We start from the raw sequence: 26,668 nt of genomic DNA, 5'->3' as shown, positions 1-26,668 counted from the left end.
AAGAGTGCATAGAACCAGCACGATGTTCTCAAAATTTAAGAAACAAGAAAGCCAAAGCCAGGGAGCAAAGTACTCACATTTGGATTGAGAATGGCAATCAGCCAAGAGAGAAACAGAAAACAAAAAGCATGGAAGGGAAAAAAAAAAGTCAAAACAAAAAAAAATTGGTTATAGTAAAGTTAATTTGGAATTTTTGGTGGGGAAAAGAGATGGCAAAAGTATGGAGGGAATGCTTATGGCCTTCTGGGGGTTCATTTATTTTAGGGGGAAAAAAAATACCAAAATCCATGCCCCTCAGTAGAGACTTAATCAAAATTGAAGTTCAAGGAACTCAGGGCAAGTTATTGATCTGATTAGAAGATTAGTTGAGTGACAGGAGGCAGAGAGCAGATGAACCAGGATGTGACTGGAATTTAACTATTCACTATTTATTAATGAATTAGATGACCAATTGGAAAAAGTCGCAATCAAAGTTTGCTGATAACATGGTAGGCAGCAAAATGGAGCTAGACCACATATCCATGATCTCATTGAATAGAGAAACAGGTTTGAGGAGCTAAGGGTGACACAGGATCAGGCCAATCACTGGCCAGCGAGATGGTAAATGGGGCACAAATTTAAATTTGCCCACTCATCCATGAAAGTTAATTAAATAAACTCTACTGATGGAGAGCATAGGGATAAAATTAATTATGTAATCTCTACACTGTTACTCAGTTCAAAGTTAAAACTAATTAAATTAAGCACTGAACATATTTGGTCAAAATAATAAAATTGGCATTGAACCAGGGAGTTGAAATTAATGAAATAGAAACATTGAAATAAATTAACTAAGCTGGCATTGAACAGGTTGGGGGTGGGACAAGGAGGGCACTGTAGTTATAAAAAAAAACAATTAAATAAAAAAGTTCTAAAACAAAGAGCCAAATCAAGAGCAGAAGAATAGCAGGAATAGGCCCCAGTGGGACTCTCACTCTCAGCAGCTTGCCTGGCCACAAGAGCTAGTTTGTGAAGCAAAAGGGCACCCAGTCTTCAAATGGTGCCAAAGGTTCCAGGAGTGCAATTTCTGCTCAAATAATGAGCTGTTTTAGAAGGCACTTTTTGTTTTATTATATAAAAAAAAATAGGGAGAGGTCTTACAATACACTACTCCTTGTATATCTGCTGTGTGAAGTGTGTTCTAGGACAGAGCAGCAATTTATCTAGTTCTCAGTTTAAGAAGAAACTAGGAGCAGAATTTTTTGCTCGGTGGGCGGGCGGGCGGGCACGCACCCGACTCGCTCGAGCATGAAATAACACGCGATGACATCGGCCAAGCATGCGATAGTTTGGTCAGTGGGTACATGCCAGAGCCGGCAGTACACCTGTCAACAATTAAAAGGCCTATTAAATTAATTTTTGCGCAGCCCATCCAACCCAACAGTTGGTGGACAGTCGAAAAGGCAAAGCAGCCTTTGTATTCCTCCCCCCCACCACCAAACATCATCCACAGGAAGGCTGACGTTTCCAAAAGCAAATAAAAATCAAAGAAAACTTTTTCATTAATAACATGTCCCTGCTCATGTGACAAGAGTCACGAGGGGACATGTTTTATTACATATTTTTACGTATCTCTTCATCTCCCGGAGGCAACTCCAAGCCTCAGATTATGCAGCGCTCACTCGCACGCATGCGTGAAGTTTGTGCTTGGCCGGCTCGCACTCCTCCCCTCTCCCGAATTCAAGCGCTGCCGCTCACATTTCACACTGGGCGGGCCTTAACTGACCCACCAGCGTGAAACCACAGTGCAGTGCTGATCGTGGGCATGTGGCTTCCCAACTGTCTCCGCTAAGCCCACCTGCCAAGGGCAAAATTCTGCCCTAGGTGTGTTGCTCAATTGATGGTATCTGGAGCAAGAAAAAGGCTCATTTCTACAGCATCTTTTATGACCTCAAGACCTCCAAAAGTGCTTTACAGCCAATGAAGTACTTCGGAGCTGTACTTGCTATTGAAATGTAGGGGAAGGCAGGTACCACTGGCACATAGCAAGGTCTCACAGCAGTAATAAATCAAAATCTGATCATTTATTTCAAGTAATGTTGATTAAATATCGGCCAGGACACTGAACATTTTCCTGCTCTACTTCAAAGTAGAACTGAGCTCTTTTACATTCACCTGAGGAGCCAGACAAGGCCAGGGTTTGAACATCACTGACCACATGGATATATACTTGATTTATAAAAAATAGGGATAGTTCTTGCAATAGCTTTTACTATGGTGCCTCCATTCCCTTAAAATAACAAATGGTTTAATTTACATGCCATTCACATATTGTACGAATTCTATTTTCTGATGAGTACCATAGGCTGTGGCATACAAGTCGACCCTATTTTTCCAGCCCCAAAAACGTTTTTGCATATACATCGACAACCACAACCCCTCACCCCCTTTTTTGCAGCTACAAAATGATATACTCATCGTTCAGCCTCAATTTTTCACTTTGCGAATGGATGTATTGCCTACTGGTACCTGATAACTGGGTGCAAGGGATCAAGCAGGTGATATGAAGAGATGAAATGAAGATGAGGCGAAGATGGACAGGAGTTTAAGACACACCCACTCTTTGCATCTGATCACAGAATGGTTATGGCACAGGAGGCCACGTGGCCCATTATGTCTGCACCGGCTCTCCATTTGAGCAACTCACCTGGTTCTATTTCCCTGCACATTTTTCCTTTACAGATAACATTCCAATTCCCTCTTGAATGCTTCAATTGAAACAGCCTCCGCTGCATTCTGAATCCTAACCACCCGCTGCATGAAAAAGTTTTTCCTCCCATCACTTTTACTACTTATTTTAAATCTGTACCCTCTCATGGATGCTGATGACGTTTCAAAATTGCAACCACCCGCAGTTCACTTTTAAACTCTGCGCACAAGTCAATTGCCATTTTTGGGGGGGGGGGATTTTTTGAGGCTTCGACATTGACTTATATGCCAATGTAAGGTGCCACCATCCTGGAGAGTTTGATGCTAGTGGTGGGACACATGGCATGTTGGTTTGACTTTGTCATGGGAGGCTTTCCCCATGCATAAGCCAAAGGCTCATGGAGTTCTTACTTGCTGTCAGCATCCCACTGATAAACCGTTATCAGCACATCCTGACTGACTGCAGTATTAGTGGCTGCAGTATGAGTGACTGATTTTCTGTTTCTTGGCAAAGTTAAACATTCATAGATGGTGAAGGAGTTTGACCCCAGAGTCTTGAGCACAGCAGTTTAGTAATGAACTGCTTTACGGCCCCACACTCACCAGTTATGTCACTGACATGAGATTCTGATCAATTCAGAGCACCTTTAACAAACGATTCTGGAATTAAATGCACACACAGTCACCAAGGGATTTATTTCTAACCTAAAACAAATCCGTTCCCCTGAGGCCAGTTCCTTAGTTTTATGCATGCAGCAATCTCTAGCATACAAAAACATGAACCTTATTGTGAAGTTATAGAAAATTTTAAATCATCTCGGATTTAAGAAAAAATTCATTGCCTTTTCATTGCTCCCTTCCTTTGATGCAAATGATCAACGACCTGGTATTTGGTGTTGTAAGAATACAGAGTTTCAGTGGTTTAGTTGGTAAAGCCAGCATACAATCGAGCTGCACTAACTGGAAGGTGAAGAATGCCAGCAAAGTTGCCAGACAGCATCCAGGGTCCCTGAAAGACAGTTACCACTAGCCCCTGCTGGATGAATTGGGGAAGGAATCATCCAGGTCCCAGCTATGAAACAACAATTCGGGTTGGAAAGTGGACATCAGGCAAGGGCAGACAGAATACCCAACTAACATCCGCTGTCAAGGATTGTACATGAGCAACGTTCATGAGAATACAACAGTGCAGTGGTTCAGAGCAAAAACGAACTACCACGTGGCTGTGGGTTCAAATCTGGTTGTGGTAAATGGTGAAATTGGTTATTTGCAAGCTAACACCAGGCCAAAAAATACTGCAGATTGTCATTTAAAGCCTCGAGTGCAATGCTCTTCCACCAAGGCTGGCCTACATGCAAATATAGTCCACACTATGGGCCGAATTTTCACTTTGGGGGCAGGAAATAGGAGCTGGGACTATTCCCAGGTCTCAAACTCACACCTGGAGCAGTGGGAAGAGGACAGAGCTGGAATGTTAATTGGAACACTTAATTGGCAAGCAACAGGCTTTTGAAGCTAGAGAGGCAGAGGCCTTCCAGCTTTGAGTAGTACCCTGCAGCAAACAAAGGTAAGTAACCAAGAGCGCACTGCAACAGGTGACCTGTCGGCCACTTCTTTGAAAATTTAAGTAAAAATAGAGCAGCCAAGCCATCAGAATATTCAGTGGCTTTCTTCAACTCAGACTTAGAGACTATGAAGACGGTTGAAGAACATTAGAATGGCTGGAAACAAAAGCAAGAGGTTCAACACTTACTCGAAGAGCTTTGGGGCTATTTGAGTAATCCACTGGATCACACTGGAACGTGTACCCTGTAGCCCAGCCAGCCATCAAAAACTGTGGAAGTGGAAAGAATAAAATTAGCATTAGAGTTAACATTCCAAAAAAAGACAAAAACCAAATATTTACACATTCTCAATAAGAGCATGAGAAAGAATGAATCAAACCCATACAAACCCTAAAGCCTGTTCTGCCATCCAATAAGATAATGACTGACCAGATCTTGGCCTGCCTTATAGTTATACTTGACTCCCCTATAGTTCAAGAATCTATCACCTGTGTTACATCTCCAGATTTCATCCCTTTCCCAGCCCATTTACTAATGAAACCCTCACTTATGCCTTTGTTACATCTAGACATTACTATTTCAACACGCTGCTGGCTGGTCTCCCACATCCAACCTCCCCCAGAAACTTGGGCAGCAGACTTTTAGATGACCCCATGTCTTAACACACAGCAAATCCTGTTCCCCAATCACCCCTGTAGTCACTGCTTAGTCAGAAGCCAATGTAAGTCAATGCTTTGACTTTAAATATTTACCATTAAAAAAGGTAGTAGGATGTTTAGAAAATTGTAAAATTATGTTGACCCTGCTTGATTGAAGAAAGCATTTGACAAATTTAGAATTCTTTGAGGATGCAATGAACAAGATGGACAAAGGGGAACCAGTAGTTGTAGTGTGGTGTAGTCTTGGATTTCCAAAAAGCATTCAAAAGGTGCTACATAAAAAGCTTATTGCACAAGGCAAGCACTCATGTTGTAGTGGTGAAGTGGGGGTAATATATTAGTATGAAGAGAGAAAATAGTTGGAATAAGTGGGTTATTTTCAGGTTAGTTGAGTGCCACATGAATCAGTGCTGGGACCAACCGTTTTATAGCCTATTTTGCAGATGATACAAAAGGTGAGTAGGAAAGTAAGTTGTGAGGAGGATACAAAGTATGCAAAATGGATGTAGCCAGGTTAAGTGAGTGGGGAAACATTTGGCAGAGAGAGTATAATCTTAGAAAATGAGAGTTATGCATTTTGGCAAGAATAGAGAAGTTTTTTTTTTTAAATGGAGTGTGGTGCAGAGGGATCTGGGTGTCTTGTACATGAATCACAGGTACAGCAATTAATTAGGAAGGCAAATGTTGGCCTTTATTGAAGGGGGAAATGCATTATTAAAGTAGGGAAGACTTGCTACAACTGTAGAGGGCATTGATGAGACCAAACCTAGCGTATGGTGTACAGTTTGTCATCTTAAAGATGACAGATATACTTGCATTGGAAGGTCAGAAGGTTCACTAGGCCGATTCCTGGGTTGAACAGATGAGGAAAAGTTGGGCCTACACTCACTGCAGTTTAGAAGAATGAGAGGCAATCTTATTGAAAAATTAGATTGAGGGGCTTGACAAGGTAGATGCAGAGGATGTTTCCTCTCATGGGGGAATCTAGAACTGGGGGCATAGTTTGAGAATAAAGGGGGTCGCTCATTTAAGATGGAGATGAGGAGGAGTTTCTTCTCCGAGGGTTATGAATTGTTGTTATTCTCTATTCCTGAAAGCCCTGGAGACTGGGTCATTTGAATATATTCAAGAGTGGAGCTGGATAAATTCTTCAACTATAAGCAAGTCAAGTGTTTATAGAGATCAGGCAGGAAAGTGGAGCAAAGCCAAAACAGATCAGCCATGGTCTTTATTGCTGAGCAGGCTGAGGGTCTGCATGGCTTCTTGCATTCTTAATCAGATCAGTCTGGATAGAAACAAAAACCAGCCATAGATGCATTTCTTAATATCACAGTTCAAAACCAGAGCTGCTCCACTCTATAATTTTTGATTCAGAGGCACCACTTGTTAAGAGAAGCAACTCTTGCTTCAACTGTTACAAAAGGAGCCTTGGAATAGTTTAATATCAAAGTCACAATACTTAAATATTCAAATTACTGGTATCCACAAGGCAGTCCAAAAGAATTTAAAGCACAATCATCATCTAGGACTGAAGTAAAAAAAAAAAATCTCCCATGACAGAGGTGTTTATTAACAAGCAGGAGAGATTTTAAATGGCAATTGTTACAATTACATCTACCCTTAATTCAGAGAACAAAATATGTCACAATTTGCATGTAATAATCACAATATAGTCATGGTCTCTCAGATATCCTCCATATACCCCAATGTTAAAAACTTCACTTGATCAACCGCCTCAGAGCCCATTTTTTTGGGTGTCAATGACTGGGCCAGCATTTATTGCCCATCTCCAACTGCCCTTGAGAAGATGCTGCTGAGCAACCTTCTTAAACTGCTACAGACCATGTGTTGTAGGAACACGCACAATGCTGTTAGGGACAGAGTTCCAGGATTTTGGCCCAGTGGCAATGAAGGAACAGTGATAAAGTTCCAAGTCATGATGGCATGTGGCTTGGAGGGGAACTTACAGGTGGCGTTCCCATGCATCTGCTGCCCTTGTCCTTCTAGGTTGTAGAGGTCAACAGCACCTTCCAAACCTGTGAATGCCCCAATATCCTAATGCCTTCCCTAATCTAGAATGCACCTTTCCAATATCCCTGTGCTCTCATTCACATGCACAGCCCTCAGTTATAAATGAATTTATTGGGGTACATGGAGAGCCTGAGAAACAAAATAACCCAGCTGGTTATATCCGTGTGTCATGGTACACGATACCCTGCTACAGTGTGGAGCCTCCAATAATGGCAGTGTGAATCTTTGCAATATTCCTTCCATAAAACTAAATAGAATATTCATTGATCATGAATGAAGTGGTCATTAGGTCCTTGGGGCAAAAAAAAAATTCTCCTTCAGCAATTATGTATGCAGTCAAGACATATCCTGCAGCAGGTTCATATTCACTAAACTCACCATTAAGACACATCAAAGAATTATTTGGATCATACTCATGTAACTCAACATTTTACAGGGCAACATCAAGAAACTGATTTAATTTGTGTATCAGCATTGCAGATGTTAAAGTATTCATAAATGTAAAATCTTAGGACAATGTTATTTTCCAGAGCTCATCTACAATGCAGCATTACTAAAAAAAAGTGTTCAAAACAAAACAATGCATTCAAGAACCCTTCCTGTCGTCTTTGATAATTCAAAACAGCAAAAGCAGCACCCAAACAAAGCAAAGCAAATAATAGCAGGCATACCTCATACACTATGTATATCGAGAAAAACACCAGTGCAAAGTTATAGACAACCATAATCTTTTTAAGGTCGAAGGGCTTCCTGCCAGCCATGAGCCTGGGTCCTAGCGACAGTACAAAATATATGTAGAACAAAAGGATAGCAGTCATAGGGATTGGAGATACCATTAGGGGATATTCTTCAATCCTTGGATCTGCAGAGAGACATATGCAAAATTATAAGCACTAATAAACCCCACATTCACCATTAGGAAATCAAATTTGCTTTGTATTCTGGCAATGAGAAGGTCATGTGGAAAGAGAATAGAAACGCTCCTGGAACTTCCTTCTACATGCCCATTTTCTTCCCTTGTCCCAAAGATGGCAGTCATGCTGGGGAATTTGTGCAGGTCTCTTCCGTGCTTCACTCAAGTTGGCCTAGATTGTAACTGTTGGTTGGGAAGGTAGAAGCAACCACAGCTGTAACCATCCTTCCACTCCAGGACCATCTCCGCCACCACCCCCACCCCAGGGACACTTTACCCAAAGCACACGGATGCCTCAATTGGAGATCAGTTAGTGCAGCACTGGGATGAAACCTGGTCAAACTCCCGGCCCTACTCCACATTCTACCTTAATGGTGCATTTAGCCACTAAAGCACTGGCAAGCTGCCCAGAATAAAATTTTTCTATTTATTAAAAGTCCCTGGGATGCATTTTGAAGTTGGTAGTCACTATTCCAATTGCTGACTTCACAGCTGTCACATCCCTTCATACCAAGTAGTGCACGTTAGTTTTATTAAAAATGTCAATTATGTTACGCACTTCAAATCACTAATGGATTGAGAAATCTGCTTAGTCAGATCAGGCACAACTCAGCAGGAATTCTCTGTTGCAATTATCAAAAATGTCAAATATCATCAATACTGCTAAACAAATCATTGAGATGTCAAACACAAGGGGTTACTGAAATTTAGAAAACAAAATTCAACTTGACTGGATCCTTGGAGTAAGTTAAACCCATCATTGAACATTGGTTATATTGACCAAAATCTCTCACCTCCTTTCAGGAGGTTCTTGTATACTTGGGCAGCCTGTGCCCCCACCTCTGCCAACATGGTTATGTTTCAAAGTGGCACTTCCAAAGCCTATAGGACAAAATGAAACACATTAAAAAAAGGTATAATATAAATGCAAGCTGTTAATGTAATAAAAACAAGAACAGAAAAAAAATGGACACTGAGCCAAAGGAAGGAAGGAGACATTAAATTAAAAAGAGGCAAGTTTTATTGAAGGGAATGGGTGTTTAAGGCCTAGAAAGCTGAATGGTCATTAGATAGTGAGGGGCAAGAAGATGGAGAAATTTCAATGCAAGGGTAAGTATCGGAATTGCTCAGGGAATGGAAGCAAAAATATAGGTCAATGAACACGGGAGTTATTGGATTAATGGGACTTGGAGTTAATATACAGGCTGCAGATATATACAGAGGGTGAAATATGGCAAAATGGCCAAGAAAGCTTTGCAATAGTCAAGTTGAGACAACAAAAGCCTGGAAAGGCAGAGGCTGAGATGGACATAGGCAATATTATGAGGTAGATGTGATGGAGAGGACAAGGTTGGAAGCTTAGCTCAGGATCATAAGATGCAGATGTTGAGAACAGCATGGCTCAGCCACAGAGTGGTCAAGAAGTTGGTAGCTAATGGAAGGTTAACAGTGACCACAAAACTACTAATTGTCATTAAAAACCCATCTATTCACTAGTGCCTTACCATGCTTACTTTGTCTGGCCTATATGTGGCACCAGATCCACAGCAATTTAGTTAACTACCCTCTGAAATGGCCTAGCAAGCCTCTCAATTCAAGGGCAATTACGGATGAGCAGAAAATGCCAATGCCCACACCCCATAAAAGAATAAAGAAAAACAGTTGAGGGTGGAGGGGGTAGCTGAGGGACAGGGTAGGTGAGGGACAGCTGGTAGCACAGAAAGATGGGGCTATCATTGGATTTAGATGATCCTGGAAAGGGTGAACAGTTCTAGCATAGGAGAGCAAAGTCCAACAGATGCTCAGTGTCCAGCCAGATCAAGCAATAAATAGAACATATGAACATACATGCAAATGAGGAGTAGGCCACTAGAACCCTCAAGCCTGCTCCACAATTCAATAAGATCATGGCTGATCCGATTGTAACCTCAACCTCACATTCCTGCCCACTCCCAATAAACAAGGTGGTGAAAGGTCAGAGTATCTTACTCTGCCTTAAAAATATTCAAAGATTCTGCTTCCACTGCCTTTTGAGGAAGAGCGCTGCAAAGACTCAACCCTCAAAAAAATTTCTCCTCATCGGTCTTAAATGAGCGACCTCTTGTTCTAGATTTTCCCACAAAAGGAAACTCTCAACATCCACCCCGTCAGGGCCGCATCAGGATCTTAAAGTTTCATTCAAGTCACCTCTTACTCTAATCCAGTGGATAAAAGCCTAACCTGTCCAACCTTTCCTCATAAGACAACCCACACATTCCTGGTATTAGCCTAGTAAAGCTTCTCTGAACAGCTTCCAACACATTTACATCTTTCCTTAAATAAAAGGAGACCAGTACTGTACACAGGATGTGGTCTCACCAGTGCCCTGTACAACTGAAGCATAACCTCCCTACTTTTGTAATCAATTCCCCTCACAATAAAACAACATTCTATTAGGAAAGCTAATTACTTGCTGTACATGCATACTAGCCCTTTGTGATTCATGCATTAGGACACCCTGATCCCTCAATCTGAGCTCTACAATCTCTCACCATTTAGACAATGAGCATTTTTATTCTTCCTGCTAAAAATGGACAATTTCACATTTACCCACATTATACTCCACTTGCCAAATCTTTTCGCACTCACTTAACTTATACAGCACATGGATGTTCAAATCTACAACACATGGGCTTAAGGGAGCAAAGAGGAGAGCCAGTCCAGAATGGTAGAGTGAGGGTCAAATGATTAGGCAGTTGAAAATTTAAAATGCTATTGTAAGAGTGCAAAAAGAGAAAAAAAGGGAGGTTGGAAATGATAAGACATGGCCTTATCTATGACAGACACTGGGAAGAGAATGTTTACAGGAATAGTATCTACAACAGGCTAGACAGATAAACACTCAGAACAGAAAACAACATAGGTAAGTGCTGCAAACCACCAACTCAACCCAAGCATTTCCTGCAAAAAAAAAAGTTTTTAATTGATGTTATTTTGGTGAGGCAGCAACACCATCTGTATTAAAGCCACATCCATCAGAAAACTGAGACTTGAATATTTGAGCACAAGAGAAACGCCACCATAACAAAGTATATGATAGGTGCACATGCACAAGGAACAAGTACATGCCACAGCTCAAGCAAGAGAGCGAGTGAGTGAGCGAGCGAGATGCAATTCACCAAGCTCCGATAAATGCACTAGAACCCCCACCTCAAACAAAGACATTAACATAGGAGGCCATTCAGCCCAATTTGCTCATAACTAGAACAATCCAAAGCTAATCCTGCTGCCTTATATTCATTTACTTCAAAAGATTTCCCTTAAAAGGAGTTAAATTTAATGTGATCCATGGCCACCTTATTAAAACAAAAAAAAACAAAAATCATTCTCCCTAGACCGCTGGGCTTCATTTGCCTGGAGCAACAAATTTAAAGCAGGTTTGTGAAGCAGTTGAAGGAATTCCAAATCTACAGTTAAACAAGGGTGTACTAACCTTTTAGGTATAAGGTTGTGTCCACAGATTCAAACACCAAAAGTGGAGCTGGGGGCACAATTCAAGGGGCTGACAGCTGTCTCCTGACCAGTGGTTAGCTAGAAACCTGGAAGATAAAATATACTTAAAATGAGAACAGTGTGCTTGATTTTATTTTGTTGTGCTGTCCAGTATACACAAGTATGCAATACAAATAGAAGGTCCAGTAATGCACATATGCAGTATATTAAAGTGACCTTGCACATTTATATTCCCACCCATCTCGCCTCTGGTTCCCTCTGTCCAATCTGCACCCAACACCTGATTTTGAGCATTATTCCATGGATGTACTTAGTGGATTATGACAGCATTGTTGAAAAGAGCCACGTTGCCAAAGCTTTTCATCTTGCACTCGGAACAAAATGTAAGAATGCCAATTTCAAACGATCATAATTTATACTACAGAAAAAAAAAGGGATGCTAATCGGTTGGCAAGCCAACTAATTGGCCAAGCTGCTGCTATGGAGAAAGCAACAAAGAACTATAGGCTCCAAGCTCCCAGATAATTCAAAAAAAAAAGGCACAAGGCTTGAACATATTCCTTTTGTTTGCAGAGAACAGGACCCAGCTTAGTCACTTCTAGCAAGTGTAAGTGAGCCACATAAGAAGCTCGGCTGGTTATCTTAAATTGGCCGTTAGTGGAGCTATTCATGCACTCAGGATCAAGTGCAAGCGTGGGCTAGTTGAGTAGTCTCGCTGCCTATTTAGTTAGCAGATGACAAAAAAAAATTGGCTGTGTAGTAGATAGCAAGGAGGACTGCTGCAGACAATATCAATGGACTGGTCAGGTGGGCAGAAAAGTGGTAAATGGAATTCAACCTAGAGGAGAAGTGAGGTGAAGCACTTGAGGGCGGAGGGGGGGGGGGTCAAAAACAAGGCAAAGGAATGCACAATAAATGGGGGGAGGATACTGAAAGTTGAGGGAGACACAGACCTTGGGGTCAATGTCCACATGTCCCTGAAGGTAGCAGGACAGGCTAATAAAGGTGGTGATTAAGGAGGCATATGGAATCCTTTTATTAGCTGATGCATAGAATACAAGATTAGGGTTATCCTGGAACTATATTAAAATATTAGGCCACAACTTGTACTGTGTGCAGTCTTGGTCACCTCATTACAGAAAGGGTGTGGCTGCATTAGAGGGGGCACAGGAGATTTATGAGGATGTTGCCAGGACAGAAAATTCCAGCATGAGGAAATATTGGGTAGGCTGGGGTCATTCTCCTTGGAGCAGGGAGGGAATTTGATCGAGATGTACAGAATTGTGAGGGGCCCGAATAGAAAGGGCCTATTTAGGCAGTGACTAAGGGACATAAAGTGATTGATGGAAAGATTGGAGATAAGATGAGGAAAAAATTCTCACCTAGGTGATTGTGGGAGTTTAGGACTCACTGCCTGGAAAACAAAAAAGGGAGGGTAATTAGAAGCAGAAACCCTCAAATCCTTTAAAAAAGTATCTGGATGTGCACCGCCAAGTGCTGTAACCTGCAGGGCTATGGTCCAAATACTGGAAGGCTTTTTTTTTGGCCAGCGCAGGCATGTGCCAAGCAGCCTCTGTGCCGTAAACTTTATGATTCTACGGAGTAGAATCTTACCTATGTCAGGCACAGAGCCGATCGCTGCTCACAAATCGGCTGTGCGCTGCCATTTTTTGCAGGCGGGCCAATTAAGGCCTATCCAGCATAACACAGCTCAGCACTACCAGTGCAGATCGGGGTGGGGGGGGGGGGGAGAAAGGAGAGAAAAAAGAGGGAAGACTTGGGGTTTGCGCAAAAGAGCGCAACAATCTCTGAGGCACGGAGCTGCCTCAGGGAGATTAAGTGGATAGCAAAGTTTCTGAAAAATAAAGTAAAATATTATCTAAACAGGTGCCTCACGAGCTGGGACATGTTTCTAAAGTGTACAAAATTTTTAAAATTTTATAAAGCCTTCAGGAAACCTCATCCTGCCCGTGGATGAGGTTTCCTGGAAAACACGAAGGCCACTTGGACTCTTCACCTGCCCGCCAACCATAAGGTTGGACAGGTAGAGTTAATAAGTTCAATTGCTTTTTTAATGGTCTTAATAGGCAGTTGACAGTTCGTCCGGCATGCACCCAAACGCAATATCAAAATGACATCAGGACGCACGCCTGACGTCATCCCGCGTCATCTTACGCAGTGTGTGTGTGTGTCAGGCTCACCCCCCACCCCCATGCCGACGGCAATATTCTGCCCATGATTTTACAAGAAAAGAACTGAAGGAACATGGTGTTTGATTTGATCAAACAGTAGCTGGGGTGTACAGCCTATGTTCCTTCACACTAGCACTGAAATTTATGCACTATGTTGCTCAATTGTGGGGTAGACAAAACATCTTTTTGCACTGACTGCAGCATCTGATCAATGGAAAATACCACTCACAGCCACTGCATCATAGCAGTGTGAAATGGCTTGCTTAACCCATTGTTCAAATTGGAGGTATTTTGCCATTCCAGTGTAATTTGAAGTAGGCCGAACATTCTCCACCCACCCTTCAAGTCCAAAAGTGGTGGCCTTTGGCCGATTTGAGAGTTTGCATGTTACACAGGGAACAATGATCTGATCTAGATAACACATCAAAGCTATCCTGCAGTACAACAGCTATTTCTACGTCAAGCTTGCTAAGGTGAGCAAATGCCTAAGGCCAATCTTGTAAATAGGGCACTAATCGGTAATCTTATACCACATGGAACTATACAAATCCCAACATTTATATTGACCTGTAAGGTAGGCTTGCAGTAGTCAGGAGCCCATTAGGGGGTTTCTCAACTAGCCCGTCAAGGAAAGAAAGCACATTAGATTGCTCCATCTCAAAAATGAATTTGTGCACGCGATGTAGAATATCAAAAAGGAGAGCAAGGAAACTCTTACACATGGCTGCAGATCATATTGGAAATATTCACCAGGTAAATGGTTAGGGTTCATTCCATCAAAAACCCGTTGCTTGTGGAAACCAAAAGAAAAAAAAGGTTAGTGGGCACAGGACCTAGAGGTAATCCCATGATTACACCATCTATTTGGGCAAACGTGCAGTCATTACAACGGAAATCAACTTTGCAAGTTGCTAAGTTCACAAGTTCATTGAATAGATTTCAGAAATGCTGGCACATCTATGATATAGTGACATAGCACAAATATCGATGGCTCCCTTCAGCAGCTCATAAATAAGCTTGCAATGTTGAAAAAGCACATAGACAAGGCAATGCCATCAACATGTAGCTCAGGAACAGTCTTTGCGAAGGTGAAGGAATTGTTCACTGTGTACGTGGAAAACTCACCAAGAACTGGCTATTAACTCAACCATTTGGCCTATACATGCTGTGCAGTACCACTCATCGATAAAATAGGACATCACTTCAATGTACACATTGAAATTCTTAGATCCATGCACTTATGGTCTCAGAAATCTTGTTATTGTGGCCCTAGTCATTTGCTCACCATACAAGCTTGACACAGAAACAGAGCAATAAAGCTATCCTGTGGGACAATGGCTATCCTGATCAGGTTTGCAGTGTATTGTACAAACTCTACAAAAATGGACCGAAGGCCACTTCAGACCTGAAAAAAAAAGAGTGCCCGGTCTACCTCAAATTACCTTCGGAAAGGCAGGTTAAGCAAGCTGTTTCATGCTGCTACTATGCAGTGGCTACGTGAGCAGTATTTTCCACTAATAGATCCCAGCGCATAACTGAGCAACATCATTTATGAATTTCAGTGCCAGTGCAATGACAAGTTACATAGGCCATATGTTGATAGATGATCAAAAAGCATGTTCCTTCAGTTGCTTGTAACATGAGTACAAACCGTACCCAACTAGTCTGCTCTTGCAAATCCCAAAACATCTGTTAGGTGTGATTCAGATTGGGCAATACTTGAACAATCCTGAGTGCACCAATAGCTACGCTGACCAATTTGAGATAACCATCTGAGCTCATAATATAGCTCATTTACACATGCCAGAAGCAACACCTATTCCAACAGGGGCCCGTTCTGTCCAAAGGAACCCCCATAAGCCTTGTGCATTTTTGAATTACCCAGGAGCTTGGGGAGCCCATGGTTTTCTCCATGGCAAAACTTGGCCAGAGTCAACTTGTCAATCAATCAGCACTTTCTCTTGTAGTACAAATTGTTGTGATCGTTTGAAATTTGGCATTTGCCCTGATAAGCACAAGATGAAGCACTTTGACAACATGTCTCTTTTCAGTTATATTCAAGTTCTGTACTCTGAAGTGACTGACTATGACAGTCTTCCTGAGGAAGAGGGCTCACTCGACAAGTTGGGTATCAGTTACCAGGTGTAGAACAGCCCTGCAATACAATTTTGGGCATTCAGATGAGAAACTGTCCACCTTCCAGTCACATGGAGACATTAACACAAACAGCTGCTGTTACACACAAGCTTAGTCCCCAGTGTCAAGGGTCAGAGTTACGAGGAAAGGCTTGAGCTCAAAAAAGGAAGTGGTATAGCAAAGATTAAAAAAGAGATGCGATATTAAAACAGGGGAAGGGAAAGCAGGTTACTTCTTCGGTAGTTTAAACTTCAGGATGGACGAGTGATTTTTCATACAGCAAGTGATTAAAAAAACTCATGGATATGTTTAAAAATACTAGATGCAGCAAGGATGGGGAAGGAACAATACAAAAAAAGTTTGTTCTGAATGGATAAATTATGACCCACAAGTATCCATGATCAGTTTCAAATCCAATCTGCAACCACAAGCGTCACTCAATCACAGCTCCACATGAATCTACAAGACCAAAATCATGAGATTTTGTGCACAAAATGGCCACTTTAACCTCTCAAGCACTATTTATACCATTCTCAGCATTAGAAAGTACATGAGATGAGAACAGGGAGAAAAAACAAGTTTGGAAACTTGCAACAGTTTACTGCTTAACTCCAGCAAGTCATCACAAGATCTAAAAAATGCAGTTGCACTGTAAAGCAGGTGGTGTCCTGTAGAGCAAAAAGCACAGGTTCGCTCCATTCCACAAAGTCTGGGAATTAAACAGGGGCACAAGTTGAGCAAAATCATGCAGGGTGGATTATATCATTTACGTATGTCACCAAGTTTTTTTTAAAAAGTGAGTCACGCCCAACATTTCAGATATACCAAAGTCGACATCATTGAAACAAACCCCTGGGTGGTTAAAAAAAGGATCAGTAAGATACATGGACTTTTTTTTGGTCTTGATGTCAAAGTCCAATCTTTGGCCCTTACCAAATTAGTGCTCTCAGAACTGCTCTTACAATTTACCATAATACTGCTGAGAGAGGACAGGTTAATCCTACTCTTGTGCCTGGCAGCTATCCATTGAGGTGTGCTGGAGTACAAAACGTGGCAGATTCGAGAGTATAAGGAGTTTGCAAGCTATGACACCCTCCACAGTCAGATAGCTTGCTGGTATGCTGGAAACTTGACACGATGCACTAGTTGGATAGTTTGCCAATATCGTAGAGACTCTCATCACGAATTGTCAAAGCAACGAAGTGCTGCTGGAACCCGTGGAACTGCATCCTTGAGAGAAGAAGAAGGTGGAGAAAAGCAATTGTATATTTACACCAGAAGCTTCCCCACACAAATGGCATGTATTTAATGGTTTGGGAGAGTCACAACAATGAGTCAGTCAAAAAAAACCCCGACAGAGTCAAACATCAGGGGGATAGCAGGAAGATAAAAAAAGGATAGATCTGTTCATGGTAAACATTGCAAGACCACCAGTGCTACTATCCCCAGTATGTCAGAATAGAAAAATAGGAAGAGGATGAGTCAAGAGGGAACTAAAATTAAAATAGTTCTTTTGGGAAAAATGTAAAGATTTTGGCTGCATATCAAGATTTTGAGGGTGAGAGGGTGAAAGATGTTGGACAGAGTTCCATACTAACTGGTTAAAGTTCAAACCAGGACTGGCTTTACTTCACACCATTTGTTTGCAAATCTGTTAAGCACGTGAGACGAAACCACAGGTGAGTCCCATCAATCCAGATCCAAGTCCAAAGAGTTATTGAGCAGTAATATTGTTGATTTAACCAAATCAGAGTTCTGTGGAAAAGCTAACACGAAGGACTTGAGCTCAGTAAAAAAAGAGAACACTGCTTTGTCTGGGAATTAAGGCTAAATAGGGTTTACCTTTCAGGAAAAGGAAGTAGTGCAATACCATTACCAATATACTATTGCTAGGATACAGTCCTGAAACCCTAGTAACAAACGGATTACAAACAAATTGCCAAAGTCATGTTTGTCTGATGAGCAAAGTTCAATTAATGTATTAATTGACAGAAACACCTGTTTTTTTAAGTTATATACACATAGCTCTTAGTTCATGCAACATTTTTTCCTCACCTTAAGAAACAGCACTCCGTTTGGTTAAGGCCATACTTCAAACTCTACCTGCTCTCGTAATTTATTATTAGCCCTTCAAATCACAATGAGAACCCAGTAAGTGCCCGGAGTGTACAAACTCCTACTTCAGGAATTGAATGGCAGATCTTGGGACATTCCAACTAGTGGAAGCCAGTTTGATGAGTGGGTGAGAGGTGTTAATTGTTAATACGCATTTCTTGTGCTATCACTTTTCACAGGCGAGTAGAATAGGTTGAAATAGAAACAGAAAATGCTGGAAAAGCTTGGCCGTTCTGACAGCATCTGTCAAGAGAGAAAAAGTTAACGTTTCGAGTCATATGGACTCGAAACATTGACTGTTTCTCTCTCCACAGATGCCATCAGACCTGCTGAGTTTTTCCAGCATTTTCCATTTTTATTTCACTTTTCCAGTATCCACAATATTTCATTTTTATTTTACATTAGAATCAGTTGAAGACCCACCTCAAAAAAAAATGGTACCCTGCCAATACACTGGCTATAAATCACCAGAGAACAAAATTAAACAAAATCTGGAAACAGATCCTTAGGCTACCTTCCCGATTCATGTGAGGCAGTACTGAGTTTGCACTTCCACAAAAGTTGTTGCAGTAGTCACATGAAAAAAGAACCCAAAAAAGCCACTGGCTATCAAACAGAGTGAGAAATCTAGATGTGGAAGGGGTCATTAACAGAGCAAGGTATGAATACCAATAGAGAAGACAGAGGGTTCAATTTATGCAATGTACAGTTTCTCACACTAATAAATTCTAGTCAAAATTGTACAGGGAACAGACTAGTACCAGCCTACAACTTCCAGCCATCCTCACTAAACACCATTCATGACAGAATGAGTGTTCTGCAAACACTAGGGATAAGAAAACAAACTAGGATAAGCCTGGAAAGAGAAGATTTTCAGTAAATACATCTCCCTTTACACAGTTACAGGGACATAAACTTGAAAATGAAAATAATTTTAAAAAGTCAACTGTTTGATTGTTGAATCAGAGTAATGAGATACTTAAATGTTGGAAATTCCAAAAGATCAAGCAAGTGGCTGAAACAGTTAGAGGCCACTTACTGGAGGAGAAAACTACTGATCTAGGATGGGGAAGAAAAAAGTAATTTTGATCCCGGTCCATTGCAAGCCAAAGATTGAGACCAGTTGATTGCATTGCTGTTTACTGGCAAACATAAAACTAGTGCTACAAAAATGGTAGAGAATGAAAGGCAAGGAAATAAAATTGCCAGAGCTTTATGTACACCATAGGCCTGGCATTTCCAGCATAAAATTTAATCGGAACCAGTTGCAAGGACAAAGCAAGTTTTATGATTTCTGTGCCAGTTTTAAAACTGGCCCTGCCCACAATCAATTTAATCATGGCAAGTTTCTGCTAAATTACATGTGGGCCTTCGAAGAGACTCTCAAGATGAAGTCATTTTTTGGTGCAAGGGCCCTCAACAGGCACCTTTAAAATTTACTTTGGAAGTAATAGTCTATTGCTTTAAAAAAGTTATTTAAAAACTCTTATTCCAAGGTTCCCAACCCCCCTGCTTTACGTTGGTGTCTACTAGACTAGGGAGAAAATATATGAGTCCTGTGTACATGGTTCACACACATACAGAATGAGAATGACAGATTATACAACGTGTTTTGTTCCGGGAGTTAGAAAGCTCTGGGGCTTCTCCCAAAGGACAGAGCCTCATTTCACTGAAGCGCAACATCCAGGGATGGGTGCAGACGCTCGTCAATTAGATTAGGTTTGGTTTCTTTATTCTTTCATTACTACTGTGGACAAAAATCACATGATCAATGCCATGTGATCAACTGCCACATGATCACATCTCCAGGAGTGCCAATGTGGAGTTGCCATCTCGCTTACCTCAGGTGGCAGACTAGGCACCAATTAAAAATGAACCCATTTCAACTATATTAATAAAACTGCGTGAGTTTACAAGTCAAACACTACCTGATGGCACTGATTCACAGAAAAAAAACAATTTTACATTTGGCAATAGACAGGAAGAGCAGAAAATTCAGCTCACAAAACTAAAAAAAGTGTACAATTTGCACATGGTCACAAAGCAAAAACTCAGCGATAAAGATAATGCTCAACAAGCTTATGAGCTAGCTTGCCATTTGTAGTACATATAGTAGAGCAATTGGAACATGAAAGCAAGCTCAAAAACATCTAGCATCACAAAATGGCATGACCGACCAGATTAGATGGAGTTGTGAACTCACATTTACCAAGTTGGATTTTTTGGCAGAGCTCCCCAGCTGCAGTTGCTCAATAGCAACTTCAGCAAGGATAATTTGAACAATGGTTACAGGATGTTGGGAAATCCATCGTCTCGACGATGCATAGATCACAAACACCTAGATTGCAATTTTAAAAACTCCATCTCATTTCTTCACTTGTACAATCCACTTTTCCCTGCCACTCATCACAGACCTTCCCTCGTGTTATTTCTGCCTCGGTACTTGCTTAAAGTTTGTTACATCTCTTAGCTTTATCCAGTTTTGATGCAAGTTCGGTAACCAAAGAAAAAAAAAAGTGTTACTTGTTTCGCTCTCCAGATGCTATCGAACCTGAGTATTTCCAACATTTTTTGCTATTAGCTGGAGAGATCATTTTCTTAGGATTCATATGCAAATTATAGGAAGTTTTACTGAGAGGCAACAGCCTTCCATCTCAAGACAATGGTTTGCACTACATGATCAGTGATAAGCATCACCTGGTGTTTGCATGGCAATCGCTGCTGTATTTACTGTAGAGAACGACAATGCGCTGAACAGCTACAAAATTTGCTGGCCCCCCAGCCACTGAAGTTTGGAAGGGGTTTTGAAGAAGTGAGCAGAAACAAATAGGTAGAGTTCATGGCTGTCAGCAACTGACATTGACAACTGGAAGACTCGTTCGCCAGCTTCATATCTCATTTGGTGTCCTTGTAGCAGACGTATGTACATCCACAAAAGTGACCCAGTGGCCAGATCATTGCACAACTTGAGTATATAGCTGTCATCCAACCGATGAAATGGTGCTGGGTCAGCGCAGACATTTGTTGCTAATGAGGTGTATGATGGTGGATTCGCAGTCTCCAGGACCAGAGTTGGTGACCTTGTTTTGCCAAGAGATACTGAGGATATATGTCAGAACGCAGACGGTGAAAATGGTTCAGCCTTCTCTCCTGCCTAGCTCATGTTGTCCAGGTCTCACCATTGTAAGAGTGTACCAAGGATACAGGCTTGATAGAAACATAGTTGGGGGGGTGGGGGGGGTCTCAGCTGTGTTGTTCTCGTGCCACAGTTTTACTGAGTGCGTTCGCAAATCTCAGTCATACATTTAGTAAACCAAAGATCACCTTTGTTTCTCCTTTCAAGCATTTCAGTCCTCAGCCACATGAGTAGTTCAGGAACAACTTTGGTTTTATGCAAGTCTGCCTTTGGAAGCAGGACACAAGGCAGCTAATTCGTTTGTAATCTAGCAAGTGCAACTTCCACAAGCCTCTCCATTTTGAGAACAGGTTCCAGAGGCAATAACTCTGCTTTCATGACATCCCTGGGATTTTCCACCAGCATCCCCAACAACTACGTTACATCATTTGTCCAAACAAAGCAACTTTCCCATCCATGAGGCAGCAAGCATTCGGTGGTGAAACCCTGGTGAACATAACTACCTAAATTTTTTCTCACTATCCTAGGGCAATGAATTAGATCTCTTCAACCTACTGTCTTTCCATCCTGGCTTATCTAATGCAAGATCTGCAATACTCCCAATGAGAGATCAGATCATGACAGTGCTCCCTCCATTTCAGTGTAAAAACCCAGCATTACACTGCAGGGACCAAATTTGATTGAATACACAGGAATAAAGGCTTTCTAGGCACGAGTGATATGTGGAGCCATGTCTTGAGCACAAGTTAGAGCCACTAGTATCAGAATGGCAATCTCTGAACAGCCACAAAAATTAAAAATTGAGCGTGGGGTGGGATGGAATTTTAAAAATTGGATAGTGACAAAGCAAATTACATACATTCCCAACTGGCAGCAATTTTGTCCAGGGAGTTTTTGGTGGGGGTGATGGGCAGGGGTGTGCTGCCACTTCAGAAACACATTATGCATTTTCGTTAAGAAACAAAATCACAGACAGCAACATATTACCAAAAGTTTAGATACTGTGGCAGAGCAACTATGAAAACAGAGATTAAATTCACTTGGAAAACCACAATGTTTCAACCCTTCTTTCCAATATCTCCTCAGCACCCACCCCTCCCCCCCCACCCCCCCTACATTTCTCCTTCTGTAGTCACTCCAAGAGGACACTTCACCTAGTGATAGAGGTAGCAGGTTCACGACACAGTTCAGCATTTATGAAGGAATTGCTGCCCCAGCACCAGCTTCACAACGGAAGGTTAAACTCAAACCTTTCCTGCAGATCCCGAACTCCAGTCAGAAGGCCTCATGTGATCACTTAAAGCACAATATTTCTCCAAGAGGCCTCCTTTAATCCATACTCAGTCTGAAGATCGAATCGCACACTGTTTCCAAGCTACATATGCTAATTTTAAGTCAAATGAGTAGTCAAAGTGATTTAAAGTGGATCATGAGGATAGAATTACAGGCAAGCTAGCACAACCTTCACACAACCACATCTGGCAGAGGTGGAGCGAGACATACCCGCTTGTTACTGAACAGTGCAAGGCAATGACAGAGACAGACACACGACAAAGACTTAATTTGTAGCGGTGGTGGACATATTATGGTCACTAAACACAGATTTAGAGACGGACACAAACCTATTCAGCATCATCCAGCAACTTGGGCCCAGGTGTAGACAGACTGTCGATCTCTCAGTTTGTCACTAGGGGCCAGCCTCACACACCTCCAAGAGCGAGGAATGTCCAAAATGTGGAAAAACAGGTTAAGGCTAATCAGTAGTACCTTCCACCTACAATAACTACAACGGCTCAATACAGCTGCACTCCTCCACCTCCTTGCAATTTAAAACTGGGTAACTAGGCATTGTTTGAAACTTTGGCAGTTAGCCCACACCGATATGTTGCCTTATTTAAATGAGAGTGTGAGGAGAAAGAGAGAAAAAAAAAGGGTACAATATCCTTATTTCCCCAGGTTTTTAATGTTTTCTCTTTCTGGGGACAGGGCCATCCCTAATGGCTCAGATGAAACTCCTAGCCTATATGTACCAGCCCCAGCTAGGTCAGTGGTAGGGTGCACCACAATTTGAAGGGTAAAATTAACCATTGTTTGCTGCCCCGCGTGACTGTAAAGTGTGCACATCTGAAGTTCATGCAATGACAGAAATGGACTTGGTTGCAGTGTCAACCCAATGTCAAATAGGCTCTCCATAAGTGAATAGTGGTTTCCTGGGCAAAAGTAACTCCACACTGGCACTAGAGGGAAGGGAATCCCAGAAACTAGCCAATGCCTTCAAGGAGTCATGGAGTGGAAAGAAAAATGCTAATTTTTTTTAAAAACTTGTCACTGACTTGTAAATGCTTGTGTTGTAGAGTGCTCTGCCTTGCATGTGTGCAATCCACAACCATCACTGGACATACTACTTAGATCAATGGCACTGATCATTGAAATCAGAAGTTTGGTTCAATCCCCACACTAGATCTAGGCAGACACTTTAGCATATTGCTGCACACTTGGGCAGTCTGGTCTGAGACATTAAACCAAGGATCTGCCTTTCATAGGTAGAAAGGATCCCATGGCGCTTTTTCCCCAGTCTCCTGGCCAAATATTTATCCCTCAACCATCACAAAACAATTTTAAAAAAAACTCTGGTCCGCTGTTTTTGGGAGCATGCTGTACACAAATTGGCTGACATCCACTTTACAACTATGGCTAAACTTCTACAAAGTGCTTTTCTGCCAATCAAGTATGTTTGGACACAGCTCTGTAGAATTGCAGGACAGGAAAAGCAAGTTCTTTCTTCACAACAACCCAGCTCAACAGAAAAATAAGGGCCTGATATCTGCCCAATTAGAATGGAGTCAGCAATGTAAATGAAATAAAACACAAGGTTCTTGAGGAGAACAAAGTTATTCAGATCAAACAACTTTCTAATCAAGAGATCTCTCTGGAGATGCCAAAATTATACAACAGCTTAAAAAGTTTTATATATCAGGCATGAAACAAAGCAGCCCGGCAGTAATATCCGTAGTGTAGCTGTAACCACCCATTTAGGAGAAACTTAAACTACTCCCTCCGCTGCGAGGCTGCTCCACTGCTGTCAGTTCCTGTTTTTAAGCAGCAGACTTCCTTGCCAGTACGCAGCAGCTCCCAGCGTAAAGCCTTTGTTTGACCCCTGCAGCTTTACAGTCAATTAGCTCCTGAAAGTCAGAGGGAGGAGAGCTCTCACCTGATTTCAGAAGTCCTCTGGTGTGCCTTTAAGTAACTGGACCCCCCCGCCCCCCCCCCCCCCAACCAGTGTCCCTGACCACCTGTCGGAGACTGCAATTGGGGAGGTGGGTAGGAAAAGAGAAAAAAAGATTAGAGCGCCTGGTACAACTCAGTGCCAAAAGGCCCACCCCTGGATGAATCATCCATTCAGTGGCAAAATTTCTTAAACAAACAGTCCCAGTTAGTGTGGGGGCCCCACCCCATTCGACTCTGCACAAATCCACTTTCGCACAAACAATTCATCCATCTGGATTCCCTCCCCTGAAGACAGCCACAGTTAATTGCCAAGATACCAACAAGGCACAACCACGCCTCCTTACTCAGCTCAGAAACATTCAACTCCAAAATTTCCTGTACCCTTTCACTCATTTAAAATCAGCACGCAGTAATCAGTTTCTCAGTTCATGGCCCCTTTTATATTACAACACTGTTGCATGTAGCAGCAGCAGTGCTATAAATGGAGACGACATCATTGCTGTCAAAGGTGCCCTGAACTACAAGCTAGTTTCCCCTAAAACTAACAATGCCTCTGCTGCTAAATCCAAAAGTTGGCATCTTGTAGTAAATGCCAGTGAGGTGACAGTCCCACTTGCTGGCATGCATTTTCCTTCTCCCAGCTATCAAATGCAGCCCAGAAATGAATCCACAAGTCACCTTCAAACATACTGAAACTTGTCAAATACAGTAGCTTGGTGCCACTGAGCTGTAGAATTTGTTGCACTGCAAACCCTCCCAAATATTAATCACCTCCTGAACAGAGCACACTCCCCTCTGGAAGTTTCATTTTTTTTTTAAAAAAGTGATAAATATATCTAGTGCCATTTTTACATAGTGGCACCGGTCTCAGCAAGTCTGGCAATTTTATTAAGCTACAAGTTAACTTCATTATGGGAACCTTGAATTTAACTTGGACTCATTTATTCTCATGTTTACAGCCAGGACAGCTGTCCTAATCTTGGTCTTGCTAATGCAATATGATTTAGCCATTGTTACAATTAGGTGAGAAAAGGGGTGAACTGGCTCCCCTCTATTCAACCTCATTGGTTGGTCACAACTTTTAACTTAGTTGCACTTAGTTAAGCTGTGAGCAGCAAGGAGCCAAACAAACAAGGTTGCGTCAAAGAAAAAAAGAGCAAGGTTATTAACCCAGGAAAAATAATAAAATAATAAAAACACAGCATCAAGCATTTGGCCTTCATGCAGTCAATAGGACCCACACACAGGTATCAGAAATGAGAGTGTTAGAGTCCAATAATAGAAGGGTAAAAGAACATACGGTTAAGTCGCCTTTGATTGTCCAAGGTGTAGATTTTAAATACATGTGAACAAATTAGCAGGAGGTCACTCGACCCCAAGCCTGCTGCACCATTCAATAAAGGTCATGGCTGATCCAATTTCATCTTCAGCTCCACACTTCCACCTACCCTCTTATAACCTTTCACCCCCTGCTTATCAAGGATCTATCCAACTCTGCTTCCACTGCCTTTTGAGAAACAGAGTCCTTAAAATATTTTTAAAGCTGAGTCCCAAAAACTCATCCCTCAAAAAATATTTCTCCCGTCTTAAATTGGCAACCCCTGGTTCTAGATTCTCCCACAAGAGGAAACATCCCTTCCACATCCACCTTGTCAAGACCCCTCAAAATCTTTTGTTTCAATCAAGTTGCCTCTTACTCTAAACTCCAGCAGATAAGCCTAGCAACTTTTCCCCAAGACAACCAGCTCATTCCAGCTATTAAGTCTTCATTGCCTTCTGAACCGCTTCCAACAAATTTACATCCTTCCTCAATTAAAAGGAGGCCAGTACTATACACAGTACTCCAGATGTGGTCTCGCCAATGCCATATATAACTGAAGCAGAGCCTCCCTACTCCTGTATTCAATACTCCTCAAACGATAACATCTTATTAACTTTCCTAATTATTTGACTCATAACCTTGAGTCATGCACTAGGACACCCAGATCTCTTCAGCTCAACGTTCTGCAATATCTCACCACTTAGATATGTTTCTTTATTCTTCATGCCAAAATGGACAATTTCATATTTTCCCCACTCACTTAAAGAGGCTACAAAGGGCATTAGTAATGTCCTCCTCAACTTACTTTCCTAGCTTTGTATCATCAGCAAATTTAGCAAACATAACATCCATCCCTTCATCCAAATCATTTATATAAAATTGTAAAAATAAAGTGAGGCCCCAGCACTGATCCATGGCACACCACTCATTACATCTTGCCAACCAGAAAATGACCCAATTATGCCCACTGTTACCTAGCCAATCTTCTATCCATGCTGCTGCCGATATGGGTTATTTGGTTTCTTGGATGCAGCCAGATGTAGATGTTGCAATTATTACGAGATCCCGGTCCACTGGTAGGTTTCTGGTAGAGTTGACTTCTTGAACTGGGTGACACTCAATTTAAGAGAGAGTGCCCTCAGCTTGTTCCCTCTGCTGAAGGCTTCGACATCACCCATGTCACTTGCAATCT

General features: G+C 41.8%; 1 protein-coding gene across 5 annotated transcripts in view; it reads right to left on the bottom strand.

Annotated features, from left to right (window-relative positions):
• The window catches only part of LOC144692260 (very long chain fatty acid elongase 1-like), a 75,431-nt gene that overhangs the window by 10,749 nt on the left and 38,014 nt on the right, over positions 1-26,668 (bottom strand). For 3 of the 5 annotated variants that reach the window (XM_078560861.1, XM_078560860.1, XM_078560862.1), the window contains exons 2-5: positions 11,329-11,434; positions 8,651-8,738; positions 7,615-7,805; positions 4,442-4,522 (exon numbers count right to left, since the gene is read on the bottom strand). In XM_078560861.1, the coding sequence (XP_078416987.1) occupies positions 4,442-4,522; positions 7,615-7,805; positions 8,651-8,708 (330 nt within the window). In that variant the 5' untranslated portion in view covers positions 8,709-8,738; positions 11,329-11,434. Of the gene's footprint in view, positions 1-4,441; positions 4,523-7,614; positions 7,806-8,650; positions 8,739-11,328; positions 11,435-24,138; positions 24,275-26,668 lie in introns of those variants that run through there. The other 2 variants (XM_078560858.1, XM_078560863.1) reach the window with 2 other exon arrangements.

Source organism: Cetorhinus maximus, chromosome 17, assembly GCF_964194155.1.
Source record: "Cetorhinus maximus chromosome 17, sCetMax3.hap1.1, whole genome shotgun sequence".
NCBI lineage: Eukaryota > Metazoa > Chordata > Chondrichthyes > Lamniformes > Cetorhinidae > Cetorhinus > Cetorhinus maximus.
Note: the sequence above shows the minus strand (reverse complement) of the source record. Positions and strands in the feature narration are given on the sequence as shown.